Source organism: Natator depressus, chromosome 13 (assembly GCF_965152275.1).
Source record: "Natator depressus isolate rNatDep1 chromosome 13, rNatDep2.hap1, whole genome shotgun sequence".
NCBI classification, from domain to species: domain Eukaryota; kingdom Metazoa; phylum Chordata; order Testudines; family Cheloniidae; genus Natator; species Natator depressus.
Window position 1 is genome coordinate 31,180,405 of NC_134246.1, and position 27,791 is coordinate 31,208,195.

A 27,791-nucleotide genomic window follows, 5' to 3' on the forward strand; every position below is an offset into this window, starting at 1 on the left:
TGGGTGCTGTTGCATCTCCTCCTCCTCCTGAAGGTATTTTGGTGCCCTTTGTCTAGTTCCTGTGCCATGCTTTCATCATCTCCATTTTCCTTTGTCTCTGGAGAATCAGGCAGAAGCAGAGTAGCTTCCCCCTCTTGTTCACTCCAGCATAGCAGACTCCAGGAGACATACCAAGAGTGTCATCGCTGCATAGCTGACTTATCCCTACCATCAGGAGGCCAGTTTTCTAGAGCAATAGACTTTTTATAAAATATCATTGTTGAAACAGAGCATGTGGCAGAGTGGTTAGAATCTGTCTGTTTACTGTGGGTGTGTTTAAAAATCCCATTAATCTCACTATTTTTTGGAGAGGCGGGCTGGGTTGAATCACATCCTTTGCACTGCTCTGGTTTAAACTCTTGAACTCTGCTTTCTTCAGGTGAGTATGTCAGTAATCTGGCTCTTATGTGCATTGTGTCCTGTAGGTGGAATTTGAATGCATTCACCCTGGGAAGAAACAAAAGAAAAAGAGCTACAAAAACTCTGGAATTGTTAGGATAAAATCCTGCAAGGTAAGCTTATTTTACAAACTACCAGCTTTTCTTCCCCTTTAGGAGAGGAGGTGTAACCCTGAGTATTTGTTCCTTTAGATTGAAACTGAATACTCTTTCCTGGATTACGTCATGGGAGGCTGCCAGATTAACTTCACAGTGAGTTGCTCACCTGCTTCTTGTCTTTGTGAATGACAACAATCATTCAGAGGTTTTATATAATAGACAGTTTCCTCTCTGTATTTCTGTGAGATGATCAGGATAAAGAAAGTAATTTCTTTGGTTGATTGTCATGAGCATTGCTCTGCATCTCACAATAACTCTAATGGGCAGGGAGCTTCTTAAACTGCTCTCAGGTCATTTATTTTTAGACTAGCAATAAACCAGCTGGTGTCTGTCCATTCCCTAGGAATTAGGGTGCCAGTACCTACTTGTGACCTGGGGGGTATGTCACAGGGACTTCCAGGGAATGGATGGGTCCCAGAGCAGTACTGGTCATTGCTGCTGGGGAGATTTGATGCCGGTCTGCATGTGCACATGTGTTGGGCTAGCCGTGAGCTTCAGATTCTGGATAGAAATGTTTTCTTTCTCTCACTTACCTGTAATGTTGGTGACACTTAAATGACCTGCTGTTCTTATCTTCTTAATCAGGTGGGTATAGACTTCACTGGCTCCAATGGAGATCCAAAGTCACCAGATTCTCTTCACTACATCAGTCCAAATGGGATAAACGAATACCTGACTGCCATCTGGAGTGTGGGGAATGTGGTCCAGGATTACGACACGTATGTAAGAGGTTCTTGAACTGATTCATCCACAGGCTTCTGAAAAATGTGAAATTCTAAGTGCTGGCAGTCAAGGGCTATCGGTGAATGTAAAATGCTGCTGTCAAGTGTTAATCTTTTGTTGCCGGTGACACATTTCATGCCTGAATGCCGTGCTTGTTCAAGTCTTAATTCAGTGGGAAACGTGCTAGCCAGCTCTCTAGTTTTGATGAGCTCTGTCTGGCTTTAGTCCTCTCTTAACCTGAAATATCATTAGTTTTTTCAGTGGGACAGTGTGTGTCCTGAGAGACACTGGAATTGTCAACCATCTTTCTGGAACCCCTAGAGCCCCTTCCTTGTGGTGACCATCCCTCTGGTTAAGTAGGGTCAGACAAAGGCCATTCTCTGATGACCAGGATTGAGTTTGATCTCTAATTATCCTTCCACAGTTCCGGAGTATGTGAGATCACTGGGCTACTAGATCATCTAATTATGTGTGCCACAATTCTGCACCACAGTATGGGCTAGGAAATGCACCCCTTGCCACAGAAGTGTGACCTTTCATTACTGAATTAGAGATGGTAGGTAGGGTGAGGATAGGCTGTGAAAGGCCTTGCAAGTGCAGACAGCTAGCTTGTGTTTGATACAGTAGAGAAGAGGGAAGCAGTGAAAGGGTGCAAACAGAGAGGTGACATAGTCAGAACAACGGGCTAGGACAATGGTCTTTGCAGCAGCATTCTGAATGGATATCAGTGGGACAAGATTGCATTTGTCGAGGCCAGAGAGAAGGATGTGGCATTAATTGAGCTGTGAACTGTGGAGAGCCTGGGGAAGAGTTTTAGCTGCACGGATGGATAGGAGAGGCCGTATCTCAGTGATGTTGTGCAGAAAACAGTTGCAGGACGTGGACAGCCTGGATGTGAGGATCTAGAGAGGTTTGAGTTGAAGAAAGCATCCCAGTTATGGGCCTGAGTGACAAGAAAGATGACAGTGGTATTCACAGTTATTGAGAGAGGAGGTCGCAGGGAAGGCATGGTGGGGAAGATCAAGAGTTCTATTTTAGCCATGTTGAACTTGAGCTGATGGCTAGACATTCACAAGGATGTGGATATTGTGTCCAGTTCTGTTGTCCACCCTTCAAAAGGGATGTTGGAAAATTAGGGTGGGTTCAGAGAAGAGGCACAAGAATGATGTAAGGACTGAAAAACCCACCTTACAGTGAGAGACTAAAGGAGTCATTTATCAGGGAGACGGTTAAGAGATGACCTGATCAATCTATGTGGAGAACTTCAATTTCTGCAAGATTAAAGCTAGACAAATTGAAACTAGAAATAAGGTGCAAATGTTTAGCAGTGAGGGTAATTAACCATTACCAAGGAATGTGATGGATTCTCCATCTCTTGAAGTCTGTAAACCAAGCTGGGATGTCTTCATGAAAGAGGTGCTCTAGTTCAACCAGAAGTGGTTGGGCTTGATGCAGGAATTGCTGAGTGACATTTTCTGGCTTGTTTCAGAGGGGTAGCCGTGTTAATCTGTATCAGCAAAAACAACAAGGAGTCCTTGTGGCACCTTAGAGACTAACAAATTTATTTGGGCATAAGCTTTCGTGGGATATAACCCACTTCAACAGATGCACAGAGTGGAAAATACAGTAAGCAGGTATAAATATATAGCACATGGAAAGATGGGAGTTGCCTTACCAAGGGGGGGGGGGCAGTGCTAAAGGGGCCAATTCAGTTAGGGTGAATGTGGCCCATTCCCAACAGTTGACAAGGAGGAGTGAATATCAACAGAGGGAAAATTACTTTTTGTAGTGCTAACGAGGCCAATTCAATAAATCTGGCTTGTGGGGTCAGACTAGATGATCCCATGCACCTGTGCTGATCTGCCTGCACTGGCTGGTTTTGCTGCATACTTGTGTTCCTTTATACTGTGCACTTCGGAAATGACATGGGGATGCAGCTCTCTCGCTGGCTTTCAAAACTGGGGGTCGTCTTGGTGCTCATGAAGGTGCGGAACGAATATCTCTGGATAAGTGTCCGCACTTAGCTCTGTCCCAGAACACCAGTCCTGTTCTCCAGTGCCGCTGCTGTTAAGGTGTAGGCAGGCCTTATGTGAGCAGGAACTGCTGAATGAGGGGTTTGGTGTTCTCCTGAACAGAGATTTGAGCTCCTCTTTTCAGTGACCCAAAGCAAGCTTTGCAGCGCTGAGCCCCAGCAGTGTGCTTTCACAGGACCTGCACCACCCCCTGCTGATTTCAGTGGGAGCAGGATTGGGTCCTATGCAGCATTCACCTTCCATCAATTGAAGCAGCGATAAGGGGAGGCAAGGTGGGGGGGGGGGGTGGATATCCCAATTTTTCAGGCTTCTTATTGTTTCCCTCTCTCCTGCAGAGATAAGCTGTTTCCTGCGTTTGGGTTTGGAGCTCAAGTTCCTCCAAACTGGCAGGTAGGTTTCTCAGAGTTCTGCCAGCACTTCTTGTGTGCATGTCAGTGTTTCACTAAATGGATGTAAATGTTCTCTCTTCCAGGTCTCTCATGAATTTGCCTTGAACTTTAACCCCAACAATCCCTATTGTCGGGGTAAGCACACCTTTGTCTTTGTTAATGTTTCTTGAATAGGAGAACTGCTGGTTTAAATTGTTCAGTTTTTTACGTCCACAGAAATTGGAAGTGGAACAACCGTCCACTCTTTCTGGCAGCAGAGGTCTTAGTTTGTGGATGATACATAGGAATCCAGAGTATTTGAAATGTATCATTGCTTCACCCAAATGTTTACTAAATATTCATCCTTTTGCGAATGTGGCTTTTAAAAGTATTGAAGTTTATTTCTTTTGTTCTCAAAAGCTGTGTTGTTAAACAGTAGCTTGTCTACGATCCTCTTTTTAATTGTTCTTTCATTTGAGTTGGTTTATAAAGTCCTTGGAGCTAGGACTGTCTCATTCCCTCTTTATTCAGTACCTAGCACATGCACATTAAATCTAAGAAACTTCAGTTTTTCTATCTTGTCTGGGGCCAGCAGAAAATTGCAAATCTGCGAGTTTCCCTGTGTGAATCCAAGTATTTGTTCCCAGAGTGAATCTGGTTGCCCACTGCATTGCTAGGATCTCTTTCCTTGCTACCTCAAGGTTGTCCCTTTAAGCCAGCTTTGTAGAAAGCCTTGGTCCTGCAGTTACGCAATTAAAACCAGTGTGACAGGCTGTGTGAGTGTAGCATAAATTGCAAAATGAAGCAAAATCAATAAACCAGTTTAAGTGTCCACACAAGAGTTTGTAACAGTTTCACTAAATCAATTTTTACAACTTGATTTTAGTTAAACCAGTGCAAGTGTCATGCGTAGACAAGGCCTTCAATAGTATATCTAGTCCAGTAATGGCTAAGGACCCTAAATGAAGAGATGGTTCCACTGAACTAGGCACTATACAAGCAAAGAACACACAGTCTTTGCCCCAGAGACTTCACAATTTGGGATTTAGACAATATGCAGTAGATGCGTAAGCAGGAAAATGGGGGTGGGGGGAGATAGCAGAAATACATGTGTTTGCACAAATTGATAGTCACCAGCTAAGCACACACCAGTCCATCAACTGCAGACCCTCCTTTTGTAAAGGAAATGCTCACATCAGCTGTATTATGTTAGTAGCACTAACCAGTGTCATTTCTTGGAAAATCTGGCAAGTACAAGATGGAAGGAGTCTGCCGTATACCCTGCCACTTCTCTGCAGGTTCCCACTGACCATGCTAACTACCACCTTGGGCACCCACGGCCTCCTTGCCATGCATAGTACTGGCTGCTGCTTTGAAATCGGTCCAGTATGATTTTCTGTATGCACCTTAAATGTGACCAGTTATTGTAAAATGCAAGAAGGATAATGCTCATAAAACAATTAGCAAGATAGGTAAAATGTTAAGGCTTTTCTGGTAATTCAGACCTTCTTTTGTATAGGAATCCAAGGAATTGTGGATGCTTATCGCCAGGCACTGCCTCAGGTCCGACTCTATGGGCCAACAAATTTCTCTCCTATTATAAACCATGTGGCAAGGTTTGCAGCTCAGTCAGCACAGCAAGGAACAGCTGCTGTAAGTCCATGTTTATCGGGTACAGACCTGCATTCCTGACCTTTCCACTTTCCCTGTATGCGATCGAATGGAATCGCAAAGAGATTTCTCCTTCCCTGCTTGGACTCCTCTAATATGGTTCCCCCAACTTGCTCAGATCTCTGTGGTATTTTACTCAGCCTGTGGAGTCCAGGTGACCTTTGCTCCACCTTGTAATATCTTGGTGAAACACTGGCTCTGTGCTTACTGCTGAATAGGGTGGGGTGCAATGGTTGATGCTTGACGGAGGTGACAGCTAGTTGTTAGAGGGTGGGAGGGGAGCCCAGACCCTCCCACTCCACTGGGCTCTGTCCCAGGCCTTGTGCGGGTAACAATACCATCAGCAAGGAAAACAGCATCAAAGAGCAGGTTTTGCAGCCAATGTGCTGGCTTCAGTGGTACTTTGTTGTTCCCTAGTGCTTTCCGTCCAAGGATCTTAAAATTCTTTACAAACATAATTGAACTAAGCCTCTCACTCCCCCCCCCCTCCCCCTTTAAAACTAGGTCCAGATTATGAAAATCTGAGTTGCAGAAGGAGAAGTGACTAGCCCGGGGTCACGTGTATATTGTGTGACAAAATGGGGAATAGAATTTCACTCAGTCCTGTGCCTTATCCACAAGCCCATCTGGTTTCCCTTCCTAGAAGGAGCGATGGCTAAGGCAGCCGCCTTTTGCTGGGGTTTGATGTTAAACTCGCTGTTTGCCTGATTGAATGTTTTGCAGCAATACTATGTACTACTGATCATCACAGACGGTGAGATCACTGATCTGGATCAAACCAGGCAAGCTATTGTTAATGCCTCTAAACTGCCGATGTCTGTTATTATCGTTGGAGTTGGCAATGCTGATTTCAAAGCCATGGAATTCCTGGATGGGGACAACGGCGTATTAAAGTCCTTGACAGGGGAGCCAGCTGCACGAGACATTGTACAGTTCGTGCCTTTCAGACAGTTCCTCAGTGTAAGTTATCTTTTGTTTTAACATGAGGAAAAGAAACCGCCTGTTAATCCTGATCCCATTGTACACAATTGTCACAGGTTTAATCTGAGAGAGGAGTGGTTTTGTAGAGACTCTGTTAACCATGTAGTTAGTGTATGAAGCCAGTGAGCTGTCTGCGGGGAAGTGTGGTCCAAAATTGCCCTGGAGACTGTTCCTCAGAGAACTGTGAGATGTTTCCTGCCCGTCAGAAGTTGAGCAATCCCAGCTTGTTGGGTTGAGGAGCAAGAGTAAATGGAGGTACTTCCGATCAACCAGGGGCTTAGCATGTTGCCTCTGCTGTGTTCTCAGCCTCCAGGAGATCAGAAGACTGAGCGCAATATCTCCCCTGGAATGAGAGTTAAGTTGCTGTCACCTCACTAGGCCTGACCTCTTTGCCTCCATAACCTCGATGGCACAGGAGTGAGGCATCCAGCAGGGCAGAGCATGCTACCACCTCATCCCTGCCTGCCTGCTTCCCAATGGATTGCACTCTGAACTCTTCATGGGAGCACATTGCTTTGCCTGTAGGCTGTTGTCCACCTTTTCCCCAAGTTTTGAGTTGAAATTAAACTTGTACTATATGGAGTTGGCCCAGAATGGAATTCTAAATGGCGTTTTAATTTTAACATGGATAGCAAAGTGTTTTTCAAACAGCATAGAAACAGTGACAAGCTGAGCTGTCCCAAAGCACTGTGTGAAGATCTCCTGGGGCTGGGTCTGATGGCCACCCCCAAGGAGTAGTTCCAAGTCTAGCACAGCAGGGCCTGGTCCATGACTGGAGCTCCTTGGCACTACGAGAATACAAATAATAATAAACCAAAGCCGCTCTTGGGAAGAACCCCGTTTGATGTAGCCTGGCCTGTTGTTCTTTGAGCACCCTCCACCTCTGGATTAGCACGTCAGGTACTGGGAAGGCTGGCTTCTCTTGGGCCTTGCCCCACAGGGATTTTTACCAGTTGTATCCATGTAGTTCTATTGGTGTGACACCCTGTTTGGACTCTCCTGTTGTGGTATAAGAGTGGTTGCTGCTTTTTGTGATTGATTTCTTACTGATTTTCAAAAAGAAATAGGCAATTAAAAGTACGAAAAGGTAAGCAACTTACAGCTTGTGTGGGTCCAAATACCTCCTGTTTTATAGGATCTGCAGTAGAATTTTGCAGCTTTACAACTTGTCAAAGGTGCAAAACCAAACAATACCACATAGGTATAACACGTTAGGGTGAGGGTTGACAGTAATAAAAATAAACATACATGAATATTGCAAAGGAGGGAAGGAGGCACCAGGGGGAGGAAGTGGAGGGGTTAGGTGGAATGGAGGTCTGGCATTCTTATAGCATCTCAATATTTTTTGTCTAAAATTATCTAGAAACGGGGTCCAAATTTTGTCAGATTCATAGAATTGCTGTTGACTGCAATACGCTATTCTTTCTTTGGCTGCACAGTGGGGAATATGAGGTTCTCCATATAATTTAGTTTAAAAACCTAGACTGGCTCTTTTCACGTTAGCGTCCGTTGCCTGGGAAAAGGTTTATGCTAAACTGAAAAGGGCGCTCTTCTACAGAATAAGAGTGGCCACACTGGGGTCGGGGGGTCTCTACTGGTACAATGGTATTCAGTTAATTTACAACTTGGGTTATACTGAAAAACTTCCTTGTATAGAAGAGGCCTTAATGTCAGGGGCGGGATGTGGGAGGCTGGGTCTAATGGTTGGAGCAGGAGTTGGAGCTTGGAGTCAAGCCAAGGGTTGGAGCTGGAGTGGGAGACCAGGGGGCAAGGATCAGGAACACGGCAAGGAAGCAGGGGTCAGGAGTCAGATAAGTCTGCAGCGTCCAGTGTAGCAGCCAGGTAAAGCCCAGTTGTGCGGACAATTTCCTGTACCTCCCTTTAGATTTAAATAGGATGCCCTGCCCTGACCAATCAGAGTTCCTGGTGTTCTTCCAATCAGAGCACAGGGAAGCCCTTCCTGATGTTGCTTCAGGTTTCATGGTTTCTTTTCTGTTGATTGGTAGCAAGCTGAAGCGGTAGAGACATTGTTTTGGGTCTTTCCTTGTCTGAGGGGAATTGATGGATAACTTGGCCTCTATTATGTGCTGTAGCATTGGTTTGCTCACACTGGTGTCTCCTGCAGGCTCCTCGGGAGGCTCTTTCCCAGACAGTCCTGGCTGAAGTTCCTAAGCAGCTGGTGTCCTATTACAAGATGCAGGGCTGGGCTCCTGTGAAGCTACCTGGAGCAAAGCAAGAGTAGAGGAGAGGGTACCTGCTGTGCATGTCTCCAAAGAAACAGGAAGAGCATCTCTGCTTATGTATCAGTTTTGTATACAAATTCTGTGACACCTCATGTACTATGCAGCACCTCTGAAATGTATCACTCTTGGTTCCCTAATTTACACACCATGTATCTTTAGTTTCTGCTGAATGTTAGAAATGAAACACTCTTTACAGAGATGCTACACTGAAAAAATGTAGCTACTGGCAGTTCTTATGTGGAAGAATTGGAGTTAATAATGTAATTTTCAGTAGCAAACCTGGCCTCCCAAATTCTGAGAATTTATACGTATGAATCAGTTACTTCAGTACTTACTACAATCATGATTTATGACTAGATTTCAAAGCCCACATGGTGCATGGAACTGCAGAAAACTGACAACCAAGTAACATTTTTTCCACGCTGAGTTTATTGGAATATGAGTTAATTGCTATCATGTTTGCCAATGTATGTCTTTGATCATGTATTGCTGGACAGAGGGTTTCTCTTCTCTTCCCAAATCAACTTGATAGAAACGCTCGTATATTGATTTGCATCAAAGTCCCCCTGCTGCCTAGATGGCCCAGGTAACTTTTGTTGTGCCTTTGTAGAGTGCCATGCGATTTTCTATTACATTTTCTTCATAAAGCAAATATATTTTTTAAACTTCAGTTACCAGATTTTGCAAAAGTAATTTTATAAGGTTATCTATTTACAACAATTGCTTCTATGGTGCCTTCACTCAAAGCTTGTGTTGTGGGGACTGGACTAGATGACCTCTCGAGGTCCCTTCCAGTTCTTTGATTCTGTATATAGGCCTCCGTCAGTCCCTCTTTCCCTCCAGTGAGAGCTTCCACAACTACAAGCAGAGAGAGCGGGTGAGTGTAGAGAACAGTTGTGCCCAGGAGGGTGGGATTTCCCAGTTCACTTGTCTCCTAGTAGATGGCACTGTAACTCTGACAGTCCTGTGTGCCTGTCACAGAAGGGAAGGAGGCTGAATTTCTAGGGAGTAATGTTTCTGCTTTCTCTGCCGTTACAAGATGGGGATAATCCCGTGGGTATGTTTGGAGATAACAGAGATAAGAGTTTATTTCAAAAGGGCAATAAAATAACTTTGCCTTGTTGGTGCTCTGCAAATGCTCACCACTTTCAGTTTTCCAAATAAAGAATCTGCTTTTGTTTATAACTGTGTGTGGGCTCTTATTTCCTGTTCCTTTCTATGCTGTTTCTCCTGCCGGTGCCTTTTCAGTTATTACCTTTAGTGGGAAAGTGTTATGCCTTCCCTGCAGAGTTAGCTCATGTGGTCTACACCCAAGTAAGCCTACCTGGGCATGAGCAGCTACACTACAGAACTCAGAGGTACTGTGTCTTCACTGGTGCTTTGCGTGACTAGGACTTCAGGGGGCATATCCCATGGTTCTTTGCGCTGTAGTAGGATGAGGGGCTCTGATTCCTCCCTAGCAAACTGTGGGAGAACTCGTCTGTCCTCTGCACACAAGGGGAATTGTGGGAAGGCATTGGAGGACTACAGCACTGGAGTGAGTGAGCCTGTGTCCTCACCGCAAAAGCGGGTGGGTTACTAGCCTAAGTGAAAGTGGAACCCAGGCTCTTACCTATGCCACCAGCTAGCCCAGGTTGAAAGCACCACCAGACTTGGGTGTGAGGGTTTTGTGTGTGAATGGAGGAGGTGTAGGAGCAACACCTGGATAAGAAACCAAGTTACCGCTTTGCAGTGAAGACAAACCCTTAGTTAATCTCTCTCAATGGCCTTTGCCGATCCAGGCAAGCGCATTAGTCATGACTGGAAAGCCTGGCAGCCTCTGCTCTAAAGGGCCTGTTAATCTGCTCAGGTCTCATGAGCAGAGGGTGGTTTGCTGCCATGGGAGCAAACCAGACGAGCTTTTTGGAACGTTCTTGTTTCACCAGCTGATCTATACAGCCCAGCTTTCCTGCGCTGTAGGAGTTCGTGGAAGGAGACTGGCAAACCCTGCTCAATAATCAGTTGGTTGATCCCACTGGAAGTTGATAACCTCAATTTGCTCAATGTAACTTCCACACACTTATCTCAGCAGCAGTAGAAAGAATTTTCTGGTTCGTGGTACTTAAGGCAAATACCAAGAATCTCACACAGCCAAAAGGATTTTGCAGTTTAAAAAGTCTCGTGTTCCCAGAGGGCTTTACACAGCCAGCTGGGATCTAAATGAACAAAATAATTCAAATTGCCTAGTGCCTTCACTCTGCCGAATGTGCTGGGCAATCTTCTCCTTAGTGCATAAATATCAGGAGGGCTCCATGAGTGCTGCTTTTGGCTATTGACTTTGTTAACAGCAACTGGCAGCCAGAAAACTTTGGCACACCTTACCCACCCCAAACAAAAGGGCTAGTAAAAGCACTGGTTGGAACACAGAGTTACATGGAATTTTTTGCCAAACTTCATCTCATGCTCCTACCTGCAATCTGAAGAACAAGTGAGATGAGCTAACACTTACAAGCCAGGGATGGACTGTGGTACCCCCAAATCAGGAAGTCCAGGTGACAGTTTACAGAATGCAGTCATGCCAAGACTCAACATATTGTTTGCTTGAGCTGAGAACTTCAGGACCTTGAGGAAGCGTGTTTGACTCCAGAGAAACTTTACTGAATTAACTCTCCAAGAGCTGCGTGTAAAAAAACACTATCTACGTTAAGCACAAGGCTGCCTGGATACAGCAGTAAGGCTGCACAGTGCTAACTGGCCACAGTACACGTCCCGCATGGTTTACAGTGTAGTCTTTAATAAGTTGAGCTACACACTGAACAAGGAAAACAGGACTAGAAAATACTACAAATACTATTGCCAAAATTGCAATAAGTTGGGACATGCAAATGTTTCAGCTTTTAGTGTAAAACCTTCATCCTGTTACTTTTATTTGCATTTAATTTCTGATTAAAACAGGCTATTCAGAAAGCAGGCATGAGACCATGGGTTCTCTGAACACACCTGTGACACACCCAGCTTAAACAGATGGGCATATGTGTAGGGCGTAACTCCCAAAGCAATTTACTGCGCGTCCTCAATTGGTTGCTTTAAAATGTTCTCAGCAGCTAAATGAAAGGTAGTTTATTCAAGCTTAAGAAAGCGCACATTCCTCGCTGAGGGCTGGCTACATGCCAGCTTGCAAAGTTCAGCCACTTTTGCTGTAAACGGGTTAAAGGAGTTAGAATGCTTTTACAGTTGGATGAATGTGCCCCCTTTCCCATAACTCAGGAGGGCGAATGGATGCCTTCTTTCTCCTTGAGACTTCCCCACAATAATTAATCTTTGGGCAGAGATCAGCCACAGAACGTTTCACTCCAAAAGGTGAATGTTTGGAAAGTTTTGAGTGCCTGAACATGAGGGGCTAGGGAAGCTATTCAAGGAAATGGTTAATTATAATGCTTTCTACTGGCAAAGGTGCCAAAGGAAGGAATGCAATATTGCAATACTATTTTGCACTTTGATATGGACTTGGACAGTGATTGAGGATCCCAATGAGCTTTAGAATGTTTAGGTAATTAATTATATGGATCTCAAAGCTCTAGCAAAGAGTGTGTGGGAGTTCCAAGGTGGAGTATTCTACTCTGGTTAAATACCTTGGCAATTATACAAGGAAAGGGTCTCCTGCCTGGGAGTGCAAAACACAAAGACACACACGCTCCCTCCCTCCCTTTCACTGAATTAAGACCTAAAGGTTGTGTTGCCTGTCTACATCTCTCGCTGATAGCTAAACTAGTGCTGTAACTATTTAACAGTTGGAGCGGGCTTCCCTGCTCTGGAAGGGAGACAGGCCCAGACATGCCAGACGTTGTGGAAGGGAGATGAGAAGGAATCCAGAGGAGAATCTACTTGTCCAGCTGGGGAGCAAAGCGTGAAAGCTGCAAACACAAGTGAGCGAGGGGAAAGGTGACTGAGTGTGGATAGCTGCCTTTCCCTGAAGCCAGACTCCCAAGGGACGGCATGTAGGGTGAGACCATATTTTCCCAAAAGGAAAATGGGACACCCCCAGGCTGCCTTCCCTGCACACACACACGTGTGGCCAACCTAAGCCCGCCCTGCCTCCCGCCCTTGCACGGCCAGCCTGAGGTCCCCCTCTCCACTGGTGCCTGGGGCTAGCCCGAGCCACCCTGCTGCCTCCCTGTGACCCCCCTCCCCATTCAGAGCCCCCTGCCACCTGCCCACAATCGCCCCCGGTCCTCTTCCCCCAGGCACAGAGCTGGTCCAAGCCCCCCCTTCACCCCTGTGCGCAGGGCTGGTCCTCCAAGCCCTGCTGCATGCCTGCCTGCACGGCTGGTGGTCTGAGCCCCCCCAGCTGCATGCCCGCATGCGGGGCTGCCTGAGGCCCCCTTGTCTCCCTGCACGCAGGGCGGGCAGAGCCCGAGCTGCTCTCCCTAGCCCTCCCTCCAGCGCAGGGCTGGTGTTGCCATTCTCCCCCCGCCCCCCATGTTACTCCGGCCCCGCTAGGGGTCCCACATGCAGGGGGGAGTGTGTGTTGGCAGTGAGGTGAAACGAGGGGGTGAGTAGGGACCCCCTTCCCTGGGGGCTGCCCCCGGTGCCAGGCAGGGGGCACAGCAGGTGCATGGAGGAGGTGGGGCACACCCTGCCCTGGCTTCTCACCCATGCAAGGCGGGAGTGTTGCCCAGGAGACACGGGATGGCGGGGCAGGAGGGGTGGTGGAGCCTGGGCTGCTCCTAGGCGCGCTCTCGCTGCCCATCCCTGGCAATGCTGCTGCTGCTGGAGGAGGCAGCGAGGGAGATTCCGGCGGGGGCAGGCTCCGGGGAGAGCGAAGGGGCATGGCCGCTTGCTGCCCCCGCTGCCGGCTCTCTGCCGCGATCCCAGAAAATACGGGACCATTTGCCCGTATTTAACAGAAAGTCGGGACACCTGGAAGAAGTCTTAAATATGGGACTGTCCTGTTAAAAACGGGGCATCTGGTCACCCTAACGGACAAGACAGAGCCAGTGTGAGCCAGGACAGGGCTTTCAGGCAGGCTGGGTTATCTGCTCTTGCCAGCCGGGCCTTTCACAGCATGTTCTAGTGTCTCTCATTTCAGGATCTAATTCTGCTCCCCGGAGAGTCCTGCCCTGTGACACTGGCCTCATGTTCTCTGACTCAGGACGTAGCTAAAACGCAGCCAGTTGTGCTAGGAACTCTTGTTTGGAGGAGATGATACATTTGGCCCCCTCTTGTCTGCCCCGCGGCTGACCCTGGGAGTAGCTGGAATGCAGCCACACGGCATGTTTCTAGCCTGCAGTGAGACTGAGCTGAGCCTCTGTCTCAAAGCAACTGCTGCTCTCCGGTCCCGTCAGCCGGGAGCCCTAGGTTCGAAACCCCTGCAAAGCTGTGGCCATTGGGGGCACCTGAATGCTCCTGCTCAGCAAAGCGATGCAGCCGCACTCTTCCCACCCTGGTGCCTCTTGGCTACTGTGCAGCAAGGTCTCTAACCCTCAGGCCTGGGCAGAGTTAGGGTGACCTAACTGTGTAAGTGTCTGCACTACAATGTTCCTCCCACTGATGCAAGTCGCCCACTACACCCACCTAATACTCCACCTCAGCGAGAGGCATAGCGCTTAGTTCAATGTAGTTAGGTTGACACAGTAGCAGTGTAGACACTGTGTTACTTACGTCAACTTTAGTGGCTTCCAGGAAGTATCCCACAATGCCTCACTGTGACCCCTCTGGTCATCGTTTTGAACTCTGCTGCTCGGCGACCAGGTACACAAGAACATATATCTTCCCCCTCCCCCCCTTTTAAAGCCCCATGAATTATTGAAATTCCATTTCCTGCTTGGTCGGCATGGAGAGCTCACGTAGCAACTGTCCAGCTGACCAGGCCGGCTCCATGCAGTAAATGTGCTCCTGCCTGGAGTGCGCAGGAGGTGGTGGATCTCCTGGGTCTGTGTGGAGAGGAAGCTGTGTCGGAACTTGGATATCTATGGCCAGATCGCTCAGGGCATGGGGGAGAAGGGCTACAACAGGGACACGTAGCAGTGCCATGTGGAAATCAAGGAGCTGCGACAGGCGTACCTGAAGGCAAGGGAGCCAAACAGTCACTCTGGTGCAGAGCTGCTGACGTGCCACTTCTACGAGGAGCTGCATGCCATCCTCAGCAGTGACCCACCGCCATCCCCAAGGTCCTTGTGGATACTTCAGGGGAGCTGGAGTCACAGGCCACCGAAGCGAACCCTGAGGAGGAGGAGTATGGCACACAGACGACTGGGCGGGGTGTCCAGCAAGCCAGGACCTCTTTTTGACTCCTGAGCAGTCAAGCCACTCCCAGCAGTCCAGCACTGGCGAGCCTGATGCAGGGGAAGGGACCTCTGGTAAGTATGCAGTTTGCTTCAGTATTGCAGGGACACATCTGTTCAGGTACTATTTATTTAAATCAGGCTAGAAGAGGTGGTGAAATAAACAGTGGAGGTAGAGTTGCTATCTGCTTCTCATTCCCCTGTACAGCTAGGCATAGGGGGCCCTGTGGAACAGTTTGTTTATTGCACCAGGATGTCCCGTGAATCCTCCATAGAGATCTCAAGGAAACTTTGCTGGAAGCAGTCTGCAATCCTCTGCCAAAGATCTCTGCGGAGGGCTGCCTTATTTCTTCCACTGCAGTAGGACACTTCCCCTGCCAGTCAGCAGGCACCATTGCAGCACACAGACTAGCAGCATATAGAGACAGTCTGCAGCAGAACGTCCCCCTCTCCCCTGGGCCGTGCTCGCCATGGCCGGGACTGCCGCCGTGCTCTGTGACTCCCAAGGAGAAGTGAGAACATTGTGCTTGTAACAAGTGTGGATCAAGGGGAGTGAATGCACTCACAATAGTATCTCTGTCCATTGTTTCTTTAGCCGCTGCAAATGTGGCCTTGAGGGTCTCTCCCGCCACACTGGTAGAGCGGCTTGACCAGATACAGAGGAGAAAGAAGAGCACAAGGCAATGTAAGCAAAAAATTACTTTTACTGTTAATTTTTCACAATATCACCCATTGGTACATCTTTTCCTGTAATCTTAGGGCATCGGATTAGTCTTCAATCACTTACTTACGTCAGCATTTCTTAGCTCCAAGGCCTAGTATGGCTAAGCTGGCCTGGAGGCTCTGCGCGCTGCCTCTGCTCACAGGCACCACCCCCGCAGCTCCCATTGTTAACAGTTCCCAGCCAACGGGAGCTGTGGAGCGGGTGCTCGGGGCAGGGGCAGTGCATGGAGCCCCCCTGGCCATGCCTCCGCCTAGGAGCTGAGGGACATGTCGTTGCTTCCTGGGAGCTGCGCGGGGCCGGGTAGGGAGTCTGCCAGCCCCACCAACCACCCTCCCCAGCAGCAGCAAATCCTACAGTTTAACCCTATTTAACATACAATGATGATATATGACGTAACATGTTCGTTAATCATAACCACACAACAATCTAAAATCATTGAGTACAGAAAGAAATGTACCAGAAGGTCCTGTAAGCCTCTGGTGCTTCAGATTCTGAGTACAGGGCTTGAAGGGTCACACTCAAGGACAGAATGCAGAGGGATAGCAAGGACGGAGAAACAGGCAGTATGAGATGACAGCGCTGCTCAGGGAGCAAACAGACATGCTGCAGTCTCTGATTGAACCTCAGGCTGAACAGATCTGTGCTTGCCTCCTCCTGCAGCCTATAGAGAACTGCATTCTGGGACCTCCCTAAATTCCGCCCCCCCCAGCCCTCCCACATTCCACATATCTTTCAGGGCAGCAGCACTACTCCTATCACTCCAACCGGCGGGAGAGTACACGCAATCACAGCCACACATACCGACCTGTGAGAGACACAGGTGGTGTATGTGTTTGTGAAATGGAAATGACTATTCTTTCCCCTGCAAAGGTACTTTCCCACGGATTTATAGGTTTTGTTCAGTTTTAAATGTGTCTGTTTGCCTGGGTTTGGAATAAAAGTCTGTTTATGGAAATTTAATTAATCTTTTTTAGTCCACAGCATATGGGGGCTGGGGCTGATGTTCACAGATAATAGCGATAGGTGCATTTCTGCTGTGTTACCACACCCAGCATTCATTCATTACAAGGTTCATATCAGGGGCAAAAAGCAATGCCAGGCACAACACACCACAGCAACACACATCACTGTGGCTCATTGTTAAAATGCCCTTGAAGCCCCACTGAGCCATATAGCTCCCCATTGAGCTCTTTTTATAGCCCTAGTATCTGGCTGCTCTAAATCAGCAGAGAGCCTTTTCACCTCCACCCCTGCGGAAACTTCTCCCCCTTTGCCTCAAGATATTATGAAGCACACAGCAGGTAGCTATGACCATGGGGATATTTTCTTCACTGAGGTCTAATCTCGTGAGTAGACATCACCAGCAGCCTTTCAAACTGCCAAAGGCACATTGAGCTGTCATTCTGCATCTGCTGAACCTGTTGTTGAAGCGCTCCTTGCTGCTGTCGAGGTGGCCGGTGTATGGCTTCATGAGCCATGGGAGTAAGAGGTAGGCTGGGTCTCCCAGGACCACTACTGGGATTTCAACATCCCCAATGATAATCCTCTGGTCTGGAAAGAATCCCTGCTTGCAGCTTTCTGTACAGGCCTGTGTTCCTAAAGATGCATGTGTTGTGCACCTTCCCTGAACAGCCCGCGTTGATGTCGGTGAAACGACCCTGGTGATCCACCAGAGCTTCCAATACCATAGAAAAGTAGCCTTTTCTGTTGATGTACTCCATGGCAAGGTGGACTGGTGCCAAAATCGGGCTATGTGTGCCATCTATCATCCCACCACAGCTTGGGAACATCATTGTTGCAAAACCATCCACAGAAGGTGAGCTGGTAACACAAGATGCTAGGAAGACAGAGCTGCTCAGTGCCTACTTTACTTCAGTCTTCTCACAAAAAAATAACGTGACTGGACAACTAACGAAGTTACCATAGACCATAAAGGGGCAGGGATGCAGATCGGGATAAGTAAAGAACATGTCAGAGATCTTCTGACCAATCTGAATGAATTCAAGTCAGCAGGGCCTGAGGCTATTCACCCCAGGGTACTGAAGAAATCTCTGACCCAGTAGCAATAATACTTACAAACTCATGGATGACAGGAGAGGTCCCAGAAGGCTGGAGAAGGGCTAAAGTAGTGGCCCAACTTTAAAAGGGGGGGAAAGGAGGAGCTGGGGAACTGTAGACCAGTCTGCCTGACTTTGATACCTGGAAAGCTACTAGAGCAATGTATAAAACATTCAATTTACGAATACCGGGAGGATGAAGGGCTGATCGCTAGCAGAAGCAGGATTTACCAAGAACAAACCATGCCAAATCAGCTTGATTTCCTTCTTTGACAGGGCAGCTGATTTGGTGGATGGGGGAATAAAGTTGACATAATTTACCTGGACTTCAGCAAGTCTTCTGACACAGTCCCACATGACATTCTGATAAGTCAGCTGGAGAAATGTGGGCTCGGCGGAACTACTGTTAAGCTGATACATAATTGGTTAAACGACAAAGAGTCACTATTAATGGGATGATGTCAGATGGGTGGGAGGTCTCAAGTGGGGTTCCATAAGGATCTGTTCTGGGTCTGGTCTTGTTTAACACCTCTATAAATGACCTGGATGTAGGAACAGGGAGCATACTGACCAAATTTGCAGATAACACAAAGCTTGGGGGGTTGCCAACACATTGGAGGATAGAAATAAAATTCAGAGGGATCTTGATAAATTGGAGCACTGGGCTATCGATGGCAAAATTAAATTCACAGCCTCCCAGTGGCTGGCCCAGCTGTGGGACTCCTCTTCCTGTTGTGCATGGGGAGGGAGTGGAGAGGAGGGAGTGGCGGGCAGGGGAGGGTTGGTGAAAGAGGCAGAATGGGGAGGAGGCCAAGTGGGAGCAGAGCCTTAGGGCAGATGTGGGCAAGGCCACTGTCCAGGCACCAGTGGCCCCCCACTTCTGGGGACCTTCTGGTGACGGCGCTCCAAAGGCAACGGGTCAGTGCCGGGCTGCATCTAGCATTTCTTGTCCCCTGCATGGCCAGCCTCTTTTGGGGAGGCCTAGCCTCTTATACGTGCCACCCATGAGAATGGGAGATAACTGGCTTGGCAGCAGCACTGCTGAGAGGGATCTGGGAGTTCTAGTGGATCACAACCTCAACAATGCTGTAAGCAGAGTCAGGATGAGCTCCACCCTGACATCTGGTGGTGAGGTGTGGCAAGTTGTGGAAAAGAACTTCAGGGGCCGATCTCATTTGCATTGGCACACCCACCCCGCCTAGAATGAGGCCAGAGCTGCCCAAATGGTCACTTTGGCTGCTGTGGGATCCCCAGTGTCTCTGTTATTGGGGCAGGAAGAATAAATTGTTATTACCCTAATTTGGGAATCAAGGACAGTGGAACTGTACTTGGCCTTTTGTTATGATGGAGGGACTCGCCATCAACTAAGTAGCACTCGCTAGGCAAGGGACATGGGTTCCAAAACTCTGTGAATGGAGAGAGGCTGGGAACAGGTATTAATACCTGGTGGCATGGTCCCCTGATGAGGGCCTTATATGCTAATTTCACTTCTTCCTTTCTCCACTGTGGAATCTCAGAGCTAATTTTGATTCCATTAGGAGTCTAGTTACAGGCTGCTGAGCTGAATTCACTTTGGGCTAATGGTACACCAGTACTGTGTCTCCCCTACTACAAGCTGAAATCACAAAAGAGCTGAAATCACTGAGTGTTGTGTTAAGTAGTGGGGGAGCCTGAAGCTATATGGTAGAGCCATTTGCAGCATGGTGAGTGGAGCGGCTGGCAGAGCAGAGCAGTTTGCGGGACGGCGAGCAGAGCAGCTGGCGGAGCGGAGCCCCATGGAGAGGTGGGGCCATCAGTGTTGGACCATGTAAGGTGCCCCTTAACACCCCACCCCCCCTCAATCTCCATCTAGGTTGGAAGGTAAAAACTCTGCAGATAAACTTTTGAACTCTGGGGCTGCCCTGACCAAGGACAGAGACTTTTGGGTCATTGGGTGATTTTGGGTTGCAGGACTCAAGAACCAAAGGGAAAGGATATGCCCCAATTTGCTTGGCGTGGGTTTTGCTCGTGGGTTGTGTTATGAATCCTGTTGGTGGTGTTTCCCCAACATAATGCCACATTGTTTCTCTCTGTTATTAAAAGGCTTTTTGCTACACTCAGACTATGTGCTTGCGAAAGGGGAAGTATTGCCTCTTGGAGGCGCCCAGCGGGGGTGGTATATATTTGTCACTGGGTGGGGGCTCGAGCCGGTTTTGCATTGTGTTATTGGAATGGAACCCCTAGATACTGAACCCGGCCCTTGTTGCTGCCAGCTCTGACGGGCAGAAGGGTTACAATGCGATGCTGTTGCAAAAAAAGCCAATGCAATTTTGGGATGCAAGTCAGAGGAGGTGACAGTACTGCTCTACTCAGTGCTGGTTAGGCCTCAGCTGGAGCACTGTGTCCAATTTTGGTCACCACTATATAGAAAGGATGTAGAGAAACTGGAAAGGATCCAGAGGCAAGTGACAAAGATGATCAAAAGGATGAAATGCAGCTGTAGCGGGGTGGTTACCCACTCCTGCCCTGTGGGGCTTAAAAGACAGCCCTGGGAGAGAGCCAGGGCTGAGGGCAAGAGAAGCTAGGCTGATTCGGGAAATGGCCGCAGCTGGCCCAAGCCCCAGTCAGGCCGCAGCTGGGCCTATAAAGGGGCTGCTTGGCTGAAGCTTAGCCAGAGTCTCTCTCTGCATTCAGAGAGGGAAGGGCCTGGCTGCAGGGACCTGAGGGGATACCTAGATTGGAGTAGTGCTGAGGGGGAAAGGCTAGGGAAGCAGGGAAGCTCCGGCCTGGAAACCCCCAGGCTGTGAGGCCTAGATTAGGGCCTATTAGGTACTGGGGTTGCAAGGGGGCAGCCCACGGGTAGACAGAGGTAGCAGGTCCAAACCCCTTCGCCTGTGATGAGTGGCTGATACACTGCAGTCTGCCCGGGGAGCGGGGCTAAGTGGGGACTGGCAGTAGCCAAGACTGAGGTGAAGTGGGGATAGTGGGTGGGGGGTTCCCCTGGGTGGGGAGACCCTGACACTGAGGGGTTGCTGCTAGAGGGGCAGCGCCCCAGACAAAGAGGCACTGGGTCCTGGGAGGGACAGGGGCTGGCGGTAAGGCGGATCACCAGACGGCAGAGGGCGCTCCAGAGGCTGACGAGCTAATTCCCAAGGACAACCAGCAGGAGGCGCCGCTGAGTGAGTCTGGCTCTATTACAGCAGCCGTATGAGTAAAGGCTGAAGGAACTGGGCATGTTTAGTTTGGAAAAGAGGAGATTAAGGGGGGCTACGATAGCGGTCTTCAAATACTTGAAAGGCTGTCATAAAAAAAGATAGAGAAAAGTTGTTCTCTTTTGCCACACAGGACAGGACAAGAGGCAATAGGCTCAAACTACAGCAGAGCAGATTTAGGAAAAAATCTCAGGAAAAGCTTCGTATCTGTAAGAACAGTAGGACAATGGCACAGAAGCCTCAGGAGGTCGTGGAAGCTCCTTCATTGGAGGTTTTCAAAAGGAGGCTGGAGAGCAGCTGTCTTGGATGGGTTAGACACAACAAATCCTGCATCTTGGCAGGGGGGTTAGACTAAGCTAGGGGGAGAGGTAGATACGCTGGAGGGTAGGGATAGGGTCCAGAGTGACCTAGACAAATTAGAGGATTGGGCCAAAAGAAATCTGATGAGGTTCAACAAGGACAAGTGCAGAGTCCTGCACTTTAGGACGGAAGAATCCCACGCACTGCTACAGGCTGGGGACTGACTGGCTATGTGGCAGTTCTGCAGAAAAGGACCTGGGGATTACAGTGGATGAGAAGCTGGATATGAGTCAGCAGCGTGCCTTTGTTGCCAAGAAGGCCAACGGCATATTGGGCTGCATTAGTAGGAGCATTGCCAACAGATCAAGAGAAGTGATTATTCCCTTCTATTCGGCACTGGTGAGGCCACATCTGGAGTATTGCATCCAGGTTTGGGACCCCCGCTACAGAAGGGATGTGGACAAATTGGAGAGAGTCCAGTGGAGGGCAACGAAAATGATCAGGGGGCTGGGGCACATGACTTACGAGGAGAGGCTGAGGGAACTGGGCTTATTTAGTCTGCAGAAGAGAAGAGTGTGGGGGGAGGGGAGATTTGATAGCAGCCTTCAACTACCTAAAGGGGGGTTTCAAAGAGGATGGAGCTAGGCTGTTATCAGTGATGGCAGATGACAGAACAAGGGGCAATGGTCTCAGGTTGCAGTGGGGGAGGTCTAGGTTGGATATTAGGAAAAACTTTTTCACTAGGAGAGGGGTGAAGCACTGGAATGCGTTACCTAGGGAGGTGGTGGAGTCGCCTTCCTTAGAGGTTTTTAAGGTCAGGCTTGACAAAGCCCTGGCTGGGCTGATTTAGTTGGGGATTGGTCCTGCTTTGAGCAGGGGGTTGGACTAGATGACCTCCTGAGGTCCCTTCCAACCCTGATATTCTATGATCAAACTGACCCCTCCTGCCCTTAAAAAAAAAAACAAAAAACTATCAGGTATGAGCATTTCAAGGGCAAAAATGGGTTCTTCAACGGCTCAGGGCTAAGTTGTGTCTGGCCCAGGAGATTTACTAAGGAGGGGGCTGATGTCATCACAATCCTCGGATCTCACCCCCAACACCCCTTGTAACAAGGGTCCTGTGAGTTCCCTCCAGTACGTGGCCAGGTATGCTGTGAATGCCCCGTCTTCACCACCCATCGCTGTCTGCCAGAGGTGAAAAGGCAAAGCACAAATAGCCTAGCAAGTCCCTTTCCTCCTCCAGCTTGGACAGCATGTGAGATGTACAGTTGCCACTCTCGCCTCTGAGTGATAGAGGCACTTCCTGCCCTGCAGGCCGGGGACACAAGTGATGTGCTGTCACCAGCTGTGGCCAATCTCTGATGCTTCAGACGAAGGGGAAAATAAATGGTTTTCAAAACTCAGAGTAGCACTCGACGCAATGACAAGGCGGAAGCACACGAACCAACTGGAAAACGCATGTCAAGTAGTGGGGCATCAGCCAATGTGCCAGGCTACAAAGAATTCTTCAGCATTATGTGAGAGAAGAAACAAAAACTGTAACCAAGCAAAGCAAACCATCATTCTGAGGACGCTGTAAATTTCAAGCCGAATACCAAGGCAACATATACAGGCTGATCTTTCAGGAAATAGACAACACAAAAGCCACTTCTTTCAGCTAAAACCAGCGAATTCACGAACCTAGTGACTAGGGTTGCCAACTTTCCAATGGCACAAAACCAAACGCCCTGCCCCTTCCCAGAGGACCTACCCCTGCCCCGTCCCTCTTCTGAGGCCCCACTTCCACTTGCTCCATCCCCTCTCCCTCCATTGCTCACTCTCCCCAACCCTGACTCACTTTCACAGGGCTGGGGCAGGTGGTTGAGGTGCGGGCAGGGGGGTGGTGAAGACTCTGGCTGGGGGTGCAGGCTCTGGGGTGGGGCTGGGGATGAGAGGTTTGGGATGCAGGAGGGGGCTCAGGCCTGGGGCAGGGTGTTGGAGTGTGGGAGGGGGCTTGGGGTGCGGGGTCCCGGTGGCGCTTACCACGGCTGCCAGGTCCCTGCAGCCCCTAGGCACATGGGTGGCAAGGGAGGCTCCTTGTGCCGTCCTCCCACCCACAGGCACCACTCCTGCAGCTCCCAGCCAATGGGACCTGCAAAGCTGGCACTTGGGGTGGGGACACCACGTGGAGCCTCCCTGGCCACCCATGTGCCTAGGGGCTACAAGGACCTGGCTGCCACTTCTGGGATCCATGAGGAGCTAGGGCAGGCAGGGAGCCTGCCTTAGCCCATGCCTCTGCTGCGCTGCCAGCCGGACTTTTAACAGCCCAGTCGGCAGTGCCGACCGGAGCCGCCACGGTACCTTTTCTACCAGGTGTTCCAGTTGAAAACTAGATGCCTGGCAACCCTACTAGTGACATTAAACCTAAGCCAAGTAATTAATACAACAGACACAAGCAAAACAGAATACATAGCAAAAGTAGACAATAGAACACAGCATCCCTGCAGCAAAGCTACTAAAAGGTTACCAAGATGTATTTGAAGACTGGGATGTCTTCCAGGCTCACTACACCTAGCAACAGATTACATGATTCAGCCAGGATGGCACAAGCATTGCAGAGTACCCATTGCATTAAGGAAAAAAAAAAAGAATGGAAGCAACAAAGCAAATGGAAAAAAGAAGACAATGTTGCTCAAGTCACAGAGCCCGTAAGTGGGATAAACAGCCACTGAGAAGCCAGGCCAGCTGCTTAAACAAAGCATTAAAAAGAACTCAATCCCAAATGCCTACAACTGAAGAAATATTACTTGACTTGGCAAAAACAAAAATATTATCAGTACTTTATGCCAAAGATGCATATTGGCAAGTGCTACTGGGTAATGAAAGCAGCGATCTCACCATATTTTGGACGCCAGCAGCAAGATATAGATGGTTGAGAATGCCATTGGGATCAAACCTGTAGCAGAAGACTGTCAATGCTGCCAACAAGACGTACAAACAAGATTCACAGGGATCAGTATCATAGCTGAGGATGTTCTGGTGTATGGACAAGAAGACAGCATGGTGAAAGCTGTAGGAGATCACAGCCACATCCTCGTCTGTCTGCTAGTAAAAGATAAGGAGTAAATCTACAACTGAATGAAAACAGGATGAAATTGTGATTGACTGTAGGACCATACATGGAACATCTGGTGACCTCCCAGGGGCTATGATCTGACCACAAAAAGGTAAAAGCCATTCAACAGGTCCCCATTCCTCGTGATATTAGATCAGTTCAGACAATTAGGATTTGTAAACTATCTGACAAAATTCTTCTTTCAAACATCTCAGATGTCTGTGAACCCCTGTGGTAACCATGTCCAGACTGCATATTTATCCAGTAGTTATCTCAACACAATGCCACCAGCAACCACCACATCTACTGAAGAGTTGATGACCAGCTATCCCATCTGAAATGCTACCTTATGAATGACAAGGGAACCAGGTGCTGTGTTGACCATGAGGTGGGGGCTGAGGCATCTCTCCTACAAAAGGGAGAGGTGGTAGCTTTCATGTCAAGGTCATACCACCAAAGACATGTCCAAATTGAAAAGGAATGTCTTGCAATAGTGTTTGCATATGAAAAGTTTGACCAGTCTGTTTAATAGATTCAGAGATTCCAAGACCTGAAGGGACCACTGTGATCATCTAATCTGCCCTCCTGTGTAACACAGGCCAGAGAACAGCCCCAAAATAATCCGAGAACTGATCTTAACAATTATTGGTGATGGAGAATCCACCATGACCCTTGGTAAATTGTTTCAATGGTTAATTACTTTTGCTATTAAAAATGTATGTCTTATTTCTAGTCTGAATTTGTCTAGCTTCAGCTTCTGGCACTTATTGTATTACATCTTTCTCTGCTAGATTGAAGAGCCAATTATTAAATATTTCTTCCCAATGCAGATACTTACAGACTTTGATCAATCCACCTTTTCTTTGTTAAGCTAAGTCGATTGAGCTCCCTGAGTCTCTCATTATTTAGGTTGGATATTAGGAAAAGCTTCCTAGCTGTCAGGGTGGTTAAGCAGTGGAATAAATTGCCTAGGGAGGTTGTGGAATCTCCATTGTTGGAGATTTTTAAGAGCAGGTTAGACAAATAACTGTCAGGGAGGGTCTAGATAATACTTAGTCCTGCCATGAATGCAGGGGGCTGCACTAGATGACCTCTCGAGATCCCTTCCAGTCCTATGATTATAAGGCATGTTTGCTAACTCTTTACTCCTTCTCATGGCTCTCCTCCGAACGCTCTCCAGTATAACAACACCCTTCCTGAACCGTTGACCCCAGAAGTGGACACAGGATTCCAGCAGCGCTCACACCGGTGCCAAACACAGAAGTAAAATAACCTCTTTACTCCTATTCAAGATTCCCCTATTTATGCATCCAAGGACCACATTAGCCCTTTTGGCCCCAGCATTGCACTGGAAGCTCATGTTCAGCTCATTATCTAATATATGGTGCCCCAGCTTGTACGTATCACCTACATTCTTTGTGCCTGGGTGTTCCAGGATGAGAAACCATTCCAAGTAGAAAGTGACCATAAGCTGCTCGAGAGCATTTTTTAAAATGCTAGAGGCCCCAATATGCCTTTAAGCACATGTTACTGAAACTGCAATTTAGATGCACATTGCAAGAAAGGGATTGAGATGTACATAGCTGGGTGCTTATCCAGACCTGCCCTGTGGCATGAAAATATGGCAACGGGACATGAATATGAGATCCTCAGCCTGATAGAAAGCAACACTCAATGACTGCCTGTTCTGTTCATTCCCTCTGAACCATCTGGCACTAGCCATGGCAGGATACTGGGCTAGGTGGACCATTGGTCTGATCCAGTATGGCCATTCTTGTGTTCTTAGCAACTAAGCCAGTGTTACATGCCGATTTCAAGGCATGTCTAGACCGAATCTGAGGACAAACCAATACAAGATTTACAAGTGCTCACATCTGCCCTTCTGTCAGGATGGCCAGACACCAAGGGAAAGGCCCCCTGGCCTCTCAAGAACCCCAGAACTAGCAAGACAAGGTGAGTGTACAAGACAGCATTGTATATAAAGGCAGCTGAGCCTTGATCCACAAAGGGACTTGGGAATTGTGATTCTGAGCCTAACTTTTCAGTGTCTAGAAAATCACTGGAGCAACACTAGGCTCCCTGTGCAATGCATGGGGAGAGAGAGGCGCCTTAGCATGTGACCCACACAGTCAGCACGTCTAAGCTAGCCAGTGGGGGATGATGATGAGGGATGTATTCAAACCCCACTCCTCTGAGGGAGAAAGGCGCTTCCCTGCAGCCCTGGCTCCGGAGCCTATCTCTGACTGTGATCTATGGACTGGGGGAAGATGATGTTTACCTCTACAGGATTGGACCCTGCAGGGAACACAGGCAGGTATTCAGAGGCCAAAATAGTTGGGGGAGCCTCACTTACAACCCCTAGTCCAGGGGCTAGGATACTCTCCTGGGCTGTAGTCCAGTCCCCCCTCTGCCTACTGAGGAGAAGGGGTTTGAACAGGGGTCTCCTCTCTCTCTCAGGTGAGGGCATGAGCTGCTGGGCTGGAGAGAGAGTCTCCTTGTCTCTGGCCCAACGTCGGTAGGCAAGAGTGAGAGATTCCGAGGAAGGCCTCTAGCAATCTCTCCTGCTGACATGGCTCCACTAAACAATTACATATCAATTGGGCCAGAGGAAGACAGAGTCCCTTTACAGCCCAGTGGTTAGTGCTCTCGGCTGAGAGGTGGCAGATCCTGTTCAAACCCTTCTCCTCCCAGGCAGATGGGACCTGAACCAATGATCTGCCATGTCCCAGCTGCGTGCCTAACTACTGGGCTAAGGAAAAGCCTTTTGGTCTCTCTTTGTCATCCTTCATTCCACACACCCCTGCCCCAAACTTGTGCCTGTGCAGTTAGGCAGCCCCTGAGTGTGCCCACTGGCTGAGGCCTGCAGGGTGGACAGGATTTGGCTGCCTAGCTTCTCCTGGGTCCTGGATCAGTCTGGGGCTGAGGTGTCTGGGTGCCTGCAGAGAGGCAGCAGTGCTCATGCTCAGAGGCAGAAACACAGGAGCTTACAGCTGGCAGCTGAGAGGGACTTTTGTGAATTGCAGTGTGCCTAAAAATGGGACTTAGATGCCTAAATCTGGGGGTTAGGCACCCAAATACCTTTGTGGATCTGGGCCTAGAATCATCATATCCAGATCACTGGGAGAAAACACCCTGAAGAACACATCTGAACTGTCCTGGGCTAGAAGCCTGTATCTGGAAAACCAAAGATGCTATATACTGGCCAAACATGACCAAGGGTGTCTGAGAGCTGGTGTGCAGCTGTGATTCATGTGGGGAAATGCAGACCAAGCAGCAAAACCAGACAATGAAAATACACAGTGTTCCTAACAGACCTTGGAGCAAAGGAGGAATGGACCTTTCAACACAAACCACAGAAGCCACCTCATTATTGTACTAGTCAGACTTCTGGGAACTACATGAACTGTCCGGGAGTGAGTTTCCATTTCACTTGCCAGGAGTGAGTTTGTACATCTTATCTGGCAGTGGGAACGCAGTCATATCATATCATCACCATACCAGCAACAGGGAAATGAAAAAGCCGAACCGGCACTTAAAATTGCCAGAG

At 48.5% G+C, this 27,791-nt stretch overlaps 1 protein-coding gene across 5 annotated transcripts in view; it reads left to right on the top strand.

The window, feature by feature from the left end:
• The window catches only part of CPNE1 (copine 1), an 87,539-nt gene extending 77,791 nt beyond the window's left edge, over positions 1–9,748 (top strand). For all 5 annotated transcript variants that reach the window (XM_074970412.1, XM_074970407.1, XM_074970409.1 and 2 more), the window contains exons 9-16: positions 465–551; positions 630–689; positions 1,182–1,315; positions 3,688–3,742; positions 3,825–3,876; positions 5,240–5,373; positions 6,115–6,351; positions 8,498–9,748. In XM_074970412.1, coding sequence (XP_074826513.1) covers positions 465–551; positions 630–689; positions 1,182–1,315; positions 3,688–3,742; positions 3,825–3,876; positions 5,240–5,373; positions 6,115–6,351; positions 8,498–8,614 — 876 coding nt within the window. In that variant the 3' untranslated portion in view covers positions 8,615–9,748. The remainder of the gene's footprint in view (positions 1–464; positions 552–629; positions 690–1,181; positions 1,316–3,687; positions 3,743–3,824; positions 3,877–5,239; positions 5,374–6,114; positions 6,352–8,497) is intronic.
• The last annotated feature ends 18,043 nt before the right edge of the window (positions 9,749–27,791 follow it).